Raw genomic sequence first — 8,574 nt, 5'->3', positions numbered from 1 at the left:
GGCTCTGAGCAAGGCAGAGTGGGTAAACCAAGGTCAGCCACAGATCTGCTGCTAACTCTCCACAACCTCTCAGTGCTCTGTCTCAGCGTGGCCAGATAACATCCGGGCCTTGCATCGGGGCGTCTGCTTCCATATTTCCTTATGACTTCTGCTCTTGCCTCACCCACACTGCACCACAGACAAGAAGGTTGTTTCGGCAGAATCAGAGAGCAATTACGAAGAACGAGGGAAAAAGTATAAGGCAAAAGAATTGAGAATGATGCCTCATTGGCCAGTCATTTTTTTCCACCCCAATGAATATTAAAAACTCCCTGGGCTGGAGGAGAGAAGAGGATCAGAGGTCAGATGGTTGAGGGGTGGGTCCTTAGAAGGGCCAGGAACCCAGCCGAACCCGGGGGGGGGGGGGGGGGTGGGGGTTAAGGCATAACAGAAATCTCAGATGGATTTGCAGAGATCTGAAAGCGAGGGGGGCCTGGGTCTCTTCCGAGAGGGAGTCCAGGGAGGCACAAGCCTGGTAGAGCGCCTACGTGGGAGTGTGGGCATGGAGCAGAGATGGCTGTGTGGTGTGCCTGAGAGGGCCTCGGGAAGACTGGGGAGCTTCCTGCCTCATGAGAGGGCGGCTGGATTTTCCCATGCCCCAGCGGCCTCTAGTGTAGCTGAGGCCACCCCACTTCCGGAGAGGTCTGCCCTGGGAGGGAGGGATAACCACAGCCTGTGGGCATCAGCACTGATGCCTGTAGGACCATGTGTCTCAAGGACTGACAGTTGGCATGGGTGTCTCTCAGCACACAGCCAGCCACCAACTCTCTTATGTCAAGGCACTAAGTGAGCCCCACCCCAAATTTCGACACCATCTAATGGATGAAGAGTGGGGAGAGAGACCCCAGATTAATGAGACTGCTTGTAATTCACGCAGACTAGCCATGCAGCTTAAAGACAGCTCAAAAGAGAAAGTAAGCTCTGGAGGAAAAGATAAAGTCACCTTTCGTGCAAAGCAGTTTGTCACCTGGAATTGGGTGAGAGGATGGCAAGGTCCCACTGAGCACGTTTGTGGGTCTTCATCTTCTCAGGTGATCAGACGGAAAAGGCCAGGCAACAGATGGACAGGGCAGGTGGAGCTAGATCTGGAGGGGCTCTTGGAAATTATTATGCCCCAAATCCTGGCTGGACAGGTGGGGAAACTGAGGCAGAGAGAAGCAGGGAGGTGCTTAGGGGCACAGGTAAACCCATGGTAGAGCCACGTTTGGGACCAAGTTCTTTCTAACCTCAGGCACTACAAGTGGCCACAGTGCCAACAGGGCCAAATGGGGTGGGTGAATGGGCAGTGCAGAGCCATCCCTAGGGGGTGTGGCTAGGTGGGTGAACAACCCCCAGTCCAGTCTGCTCCCAGAGTCTAGCCCTGACTTGGGGTCTCCAGGAGCTCACGTGCATGCTGAGCCAGCTGTCTTCAGCCATGGTGTCCTGTTAATAATCGTGCTAACTGTCCCCAGACCCGTCAGCACTAATCTCCTTCCAGGACCTGATTTATCAGAATGGAGGGCACGCTCTTACAGGGTCACAGCCCACTGTGGACTCCGGCTCCTTTAGCAGTAAGTGGCAGAACATATTTTCTCTGCTAACACTACTGTATGTTACAGGATAGATTATTTTAAGAATCAAGACTAAATTGAAACAAGGCAGGCTTGATTTTTTTTCTCCCAGAACTATAGGAGAGGGTCATCTATCAGTGGACGCAGTGGGTGCAGTGCTAGAGAGTCACTTAAAGCCCAGGATGGAGGGCTCAGCTTCTAGCACTTAGTTGCCCAAGTGACCTTGGGAAAGTCACTTACCCTCATTGAAGCTCAGCTTCCTCATCAATAAAGAGGGTCACTATTTCCTGTCCTGGTATATCAGATGGTCTTACAAATAGATCAAAGAAACACAAACCAGACATTTTGCCAGGAAAAATACACACACACACACACACACACACACACAGCCTATAAACCCAGGAAAAAATGTTCCAAATCCCAATCATTTTAGAAATATAGATTAAACCAGCCAGGGGGCATGTTTGATTATCAAATTCACAAAAATCAAAAGGTGATAAAAGCCAGCATTGGTGAATGTGGGGAGATACCAGCACTTTGAAACACTGTTGCTGAGAATATAAATCAGAAGGACCTTTGTGGAGGGCAAATTTGGCTGTTACAATGAGCTTCCCCTCTGACACAGCAACTCCAAACCCAGGAATTTGTCCTGTGGAAATAATTAACTGAGTGAACAAAGAGGTAAGAATTTCAAGAATTTTATTCCAGAATCTGCTTATAATAGTTTTTTTTTAAAAAAGGAAACAATGTAAGTATCTGATTTTTAGTAATTAGCTAAAGAATGAATATTATATACCCAATTTAACATTTAACTGTCCAAAATCATTAGTAACACAAAATTATTCACTGTCTAGTTTGGTAAAAGGCAGGCTACAAGACAGGAGGTAGCATGAAATCTATGCAGAACAAAATACTAAAAGGAAATACACCAGGATATTGACGATGGAGAGTCAGCAGGCAATGGGCTTGTAAGTGATTTTTAAATTTTCTTCTTTTTGCTTATTTGCATCTTCAACATGTTCTACAGTGGTCGTTACATCCTTAATTTTAAAAGCATCAGAGTGGGGCGCCTGGGTGGCTCAGTCGGTTAAGTGTCTGACTTTGACTCGGGTCATGATCTCACAGTTTGTGAGTTCAAGCCCCACTCTGCACTGACAGCTCAGAGCCTGGAGCCTGCTTCGGATTCTGCATCTCCCTCTGTCTCTGCCCCTCCCCTGCTCATGCTCTGTCTGTCTGTCTGTCTCTCTCTCTCTCAAAAATAAGTAAACACTTAAAAAATTAGAAAATAAATAAATAAAAGAATCAAAGTTATTTATGGTACTAATAACTATCCTCACTCTGTCTCCCCAAGGTGGGAGTGAGGCTCAAACTGCAGATGCCATGGAAACTGAGCCACATAGAGGATTAGGAGCCCACTGCCCTCCCTGAGGCCCCTGTGCCAGGTCAGAGTTGATCAGTTCTTTCTCAGTATCCCCCCTCCCCGCCATTCACCTGTTTCTGTCTCTCCTAGTTCTGGCCACACATTTCTCTTACATAATTTACATACCCATCCCTCCTCATGGCCTAGAGGTCACTGATGTAGGGGTTACCATGCCTTGCCACCACCACCCAGTCAGAGTTACCCACTGAATATCTGTTGAATTTATCTAAATGGCCATCAGCTAGAGCTAGATCCCCTTGGATGCACCACCCTGCCTGCTGGCACCTTCAAGATGGGTCAGTTGCCCTTATCTGATCTGTGCCAAGCCCAGAATAGGCACACATGCAACCCCTGTTCTCACCTTCATTCATCCAGAAGACTGCCTACAGCTTGCTAGTCCATGGAAACCTAACCTCCAGCCCCTCCTCTGCAGGCAGTGGGGGTACAAGACATGATTTCCTTGGAACCTCATAACAACCCAGCAGGGTTAAGGATTCTCAGCCCCATTTTACAGATAAGGAAACAGAGGCTCTGAGAACTGTAACGAGTTGCCCATAAAACAATTTAGAAAAGCAGCCTGTGCTCCCAGACTCAAGTCCAGTGCTCTAACCCTGTGCTCAAAGCATGCTTCTTAGCTCAGGGCAACAGAAACTCAGACCCGAATGGATATTCTGAAGCCTGTAGACAGATAATATCTCAGAGGGTTGTTGAGGGATTACATCAGAGGGGAAGCTCCTGACACAGGATCTAGCTCATGCAAATTCCTCTGTGGTCAGATGAACCTTTACAAAAGGCCCCCTCCAGACACTGCTGCCTGGCTGGGCTTCCTTCTGTGCTTCTCCACGGGAATGGCTCTGCCTTCTGTGTGCCCCCAGCTCAACAGAAGGCTGATGGCAGACAGCCTCCTCCCTCACCTGTCACCCAGAAAAGGGCTCCAAATTCCTTCTACAGCTTCTTTACTGAGCAGAGAGGGAAGATGGGAGTAATGAGGATAAGAGACGAGGTGACTGGCTGAGTATGTGTCTGCCACTGACTCACTTATAGACATGTCACTTGTATAGTGGGATGAGAAATGGCCCTCTCCTGGGCACCTGGGTGGCTCAGTTGGTTAAGCATCTGACTTCAGCTCAGGTCATGATCTCAGGGTTCGTGAGTTCGAGCCCCGAGTCTGGCTCTGTGCTGACAGCTCAGAGCCTGGAGTCTGCTTCAGATTCGGTGTCTCCCTCTCTCTCTCTGCCCCTCCCCCACTTGCACTGTGTATATCTCTCTCTCTCAAAAAATAAATGTTAAAAAATTAATTAATTAATAATTAATTAAATTTAAAAAAAGAAAAAGAAAAAAAAATGGCCCTCCCAAATATCAGGTCCTAACTCCTGAATTAGACTGTAAATCTTACCTTGCATAGCAAAGTAGACTTTGCCAATATGATTAAATTAACGACCTGGAGATGAAGAGATCATCCTTGATTATCCAGGTGGGCCCTAAATGCAGTCACAAGTGTCCTTATAAGAGAGAGGCAGAGATTTGACATGGGACATGTGACAATGTGACCACAGAGGCAGAGACGGCCACAAGCCAAGGGATGCTAGCGGCCACCACACAGACTAAAGTGGCAAACAACAGATTCTCCCTTAGAGCCTCCTGAGGGGGTGTGGCCTTGCCAACACCTTGACTTTGGCCCAGTGAAATTGATTTTGGACTTCTGACCTCAAGAACCACAAGAGGATAAATTTTGTTGTTTGAAGCCACCAGGAACTTGTTACAGCGGCCACAGGAAACAAATACACTTACTCTCTATGAGGCCATGGGAAAGTTCTGTGAACCCTATGGGCGAAATAAATCTTCCTGTTAAATAATGAAGAAAGTTACTCACCTCTGGGTTGTTATCCATTTGACATCAACTGTACTCTTCTCAACACCAGAGGGGCAGGTACAGGATCAAGCAAAGCCTCAGCACCCTTGGACATGGGTTAGGAGCTCTCAACAGTGCCCACCAAGCCCCAGGACCCTATAACGGGCACACAAAACCTCCTCTTTTATATATGGGGTGCTACATTTGCTTTTGTTTAAGAAAAGTGTTCTGATCTCAGAAAGAAGAAAAAGAAAAAGTTTTGGCATAGTCCAAAGAATAATTTTAGGAAATGAAACATTTTAACCATGTAACTGGTCCATTCCAATGCTTTCCTATATAGGCCAACAAAACAACACCCAGCAGCCACCTAGGGCTACAACTGGGGGCCCTTCCAGGTTCTCCCACTCACATGTTCTCTCTCTCTCTCTTCTCTCTCTCTCTCTCTCTCTCTAGGCAAACAAACCAACACCCAGCAGCCGCCTGGGGCCACAACTGGGGCCTTCCAGCTTCTCCCACTCACACGTTCTCCCTCTCCCTCTTTCTTTCTCTCTCACTTAGATCCCCAGTCCTCCTGGGTGTGCCAACTTTCATCCCCAGGGAGTCACGATGATATTAATTTCCCAGGGCTAATATCCACAAACTGGATGGTTTTAAACAACAGAAATTTATTCTAGCACAGTTCCAGAGGCTAAAAGTCCCAAATCAAGGTGTCAGCCAGGGCCATGCTCTCTCTGAAGGCTCTACAGAAGAATCCTTCCCTGCCTCTCCCTGGCTTCCCTCCAGTGGCTCCTGGCAATCCTTGTCAGTCCTTGGCTTGTAGACACATCCCTCCAGTCTCTGCCTTTGTTGTCACAGGGCCTTTTCCCCCGTGTGTCTCTGTTTCCTCTTCTTATAAGGACACCAGTTGTTGGACTAGTGCCCACTACCATGAGGCCATCTTAACTCGAATACATCTGCAAAGACCCTATATCACATTCACAGGTTCCAGGAGAGACACCATTCAACCCAGAACAGCTATCTCTTTGGGCTCCTTATCCAAATAAATGAATATCAAGGGCTTAAGAACCCAGAAACAGCCAAATCACTAAATGCTGAAGCATTTTCTCTACATCCTTCTTTCTGCTCTGTATATGGTAGTGACATGTGGCCAGTTCTGCCCTTCTTCAACTGTGTGTTCCTCGAGGGCAAAAATGAGTTCCCAGCCCTGGCACCAAGGAGGAACTTAGAAACGTTTGCTGAACAAACAGATGAAATGAGACACTTGGAAGCACAGCCCAAAGAACGTTATTTCTGATAAGAAAACAGCAACCACTTCTCAACCTCTCATAACCTGCTGCTTTCACAGTGGGCAGCTGACTTTCTATGAGCTCAGCAAGATTCCAGGGCTTCTCTCTGCAAGTCAGGGACAGGACTGGCATCTGGCAACTGGCCAGCAGGGGGCAGGGTGGTCTTATGGATGGAGTCCCACAGGGTTGAGCTGGGCTCTGCTCACACCCAGCAGGCAAAACCTCCCAGAATCAGAGCGCTTCCAATCGCAAGGACTCTGAGAAAAAAATCTAGTTCAACTTCTCCTTGTACAGATGGAGACACAGAGACCCAGACAGAAAGAACTTTGCCCAAATTCACACAGAGAGGATCCAAAACGCCATATGCCATTCCCTGGGCCAATTCTAGTGCTGTCAGTCTTCCTGGGACCAATCCTTAACAAAGGATAAAACAGCTTATCAATTCACCATTGGACTTCTAAAGGGGCCCCTCTTAATTTAATTCTGTGTACACAATGTACATCCCCTTTGACCTGGCGATGCTTCCGGAAATGTACCCCAGATGTGCGTAAGGATGTTCACTGTGGTGTTGTTTATAAGAGAGAAAAATTGAAAACAACATAAATTTCAACAGTAGGGTGTCTGGTTTAATAAATGATGATAGGTCTGTTTTATGGAATATTGCTAAAAATAAATATTAAAAATAAATTTTCAGAAGAATATAAAGAAAGTGTTCATGACAGAAAATTGGGGGGAAATCACACACGATGATATACATATTATTATACATATATATCCTTGGACTTTATACCTCAGCAAGGGTGGTCTCTGCCTTGGGTCCCACAATTCAGGCTGTTCTGCATTTCTTAAACACACACATACACATAAACAGTTACTACAGAAGACATGGGCACTTCTGTTACTTAGGATCTGGGGCCCGGTGTTGCAAAGCATAACCAGAAAGATCAACTGTCCGCTAACATCACTCAAACCCCAGGAGATGTGTCTCAATCTCTTGCCCTCCGTCCTTGAAACAAAAGAGGACTGAGTCCCTGTGCCACAACACTGCTGCTGCTGACATCACAGACACCACTGCAGACTACAGGGAAGATTTGAGCGGTGGACGTGCTTAAGTAAGAGAAAAGACAGATTAATTCATCAAATACCTTCTCCCAGATAGCATGAAATGCAATCCTTTCTTGCATAGCCTAGTATCATCTCCCTGTAGTGCCAAGGGTCCGTTTCTTTGCTTTTCTTCATGTTCTAATTCATGGTTCCAGAAATACTCACTAATTAGCACAATACCTGGGACAGCTGTATGTAACAGCTGAGAAATCGTCCACAATGCTAAATAATTCATTTTATCCTTAAATCTGTATATATGTAGATCTAGACAAAAATGGATGAGGCGCGATGTCAACCCTTTACATGGACAACTAGATGAACCCTGGCCATTAAAAGAGCATAGTTTTAATATTTTTAATATTTTATTTAATTTAATCAACTGTTTAAAAATTAAATCTAAATTTCAGCTTTATTAAAATAATTTTGATCTAAATTTTTAATATTTACTAATTGTAATTTGAGTTTTGCCTTTTCATCCTAATAATTTTGCATATTTTAGAATAAAAGTAACTCTCAGAAAAATGATTTAAACATTAAATATTTAAACGTGTGGTAGGTGGGAATACCAATAGTACTCTTGCCCGGGGCCCCTCAGATGTATGGGTTAGGTCTGTATTTAGAAAAAGATACCCAGAGAAAACACACCAGAATTTTGAAGGATGACTTTAGATTGTGGGGTTGCCAGGTTTTATTTTATTTCATTTTATTTTATTTTATTTTATTTTATTTTATTTTATTTTATTTTATTTTATTTCATTTTATGTTATTTTTCCTTTGCCTTTTTTCCAGATTTTCTATAGTAAAAACAAAACAATAATACTTGTCAGGAAAAAAAAAAAAACACACAGTAAGTGTACATTTTCAAACGTTGCATCTTTACCAGGGCAACTCTCCAATCCCATCCTAACTTAGAATGACTTCCTACCCTCAACCAGGGTCCCAGGGTCCTGGGACAGGTTTCTAATTCTGCCCCTCTGCTCCCACCATCACCCCAGACTTTCAGCAGGAGGGACCCAAGTGTGGCTCCGGCCTCAGCCCGCACTGAGCACTTTCCCCTCTTGCTGGCATCGGCATCAGCTAATGAGATTACATAAAGCTGTCCCTGAATGCCTCGTGGGCCACACTCCTAGCAAACAGCGATCTCAGCTTGGGTCCCCCCCACCCCGCAAAGCATTTAACTCAGAGCTACCAGGTGGAGACTAGGTGCCCTCCCTGGCATCTCCGTCATGACAGGGCCGAACGACCCACCACCTGACCTTCCAGAAGCCTCCTCTGGAAGATGATCAAGCACACTGGGGGGGAGTGGAGGTGCTGTTACGGTTC

At 45.8% G+C, this 8,574-nt stretch overlaps 1 protein-coding gene across 1 annotated transcript in view; it reads right to left on the bottom strand.

Moving 5' to 3' along the window:
* Positions 1-2,055: 2,055 nt before the first annotated feature.
* MELK (maternal embryonic leucine zipper kinase) overlaps positions 2,056-8,574 on the bottom strand; it is a 130,165-nt gene continuing 123,646 nt past the window's right edge. The window contains exons 17-18 of the mRNA XM_042913780.1: positions 4,883-5,017; positions 2,056-2,238 (exon numbers count right to left, since the gene is read on the bottom strand). Of these exons, the coding sequence (XP_042769714.1) occupies positions 4,922-5,017 (96 nt within the window). The 3' untranslated portion in view covers positions 2,056-2,238; positions 4,883-4,921. The remainder of the gene's footprint in view (positions 2,239-4,882; positions 5,018-8,574) is intronic.

Source organism: Panthera leo, chromosome D4 (genome assembly GCF_018350215.1).
Source record: "Panthera leo isolate Ple1 chromosome D4, P.leo_Ple1_pat1.1, whole genome shotgun sequence".
In the NCBI taxonomy this organism is placed as follows: domain Eukaryota; kingdom Metazoa; phylum Chordata; class Mammalia; order Carnivora; family Felidae; genus Panthera; species Panthera leo.
This window is presented reverse-complemented; position numbering and strand designations above follow the sequence as displayed.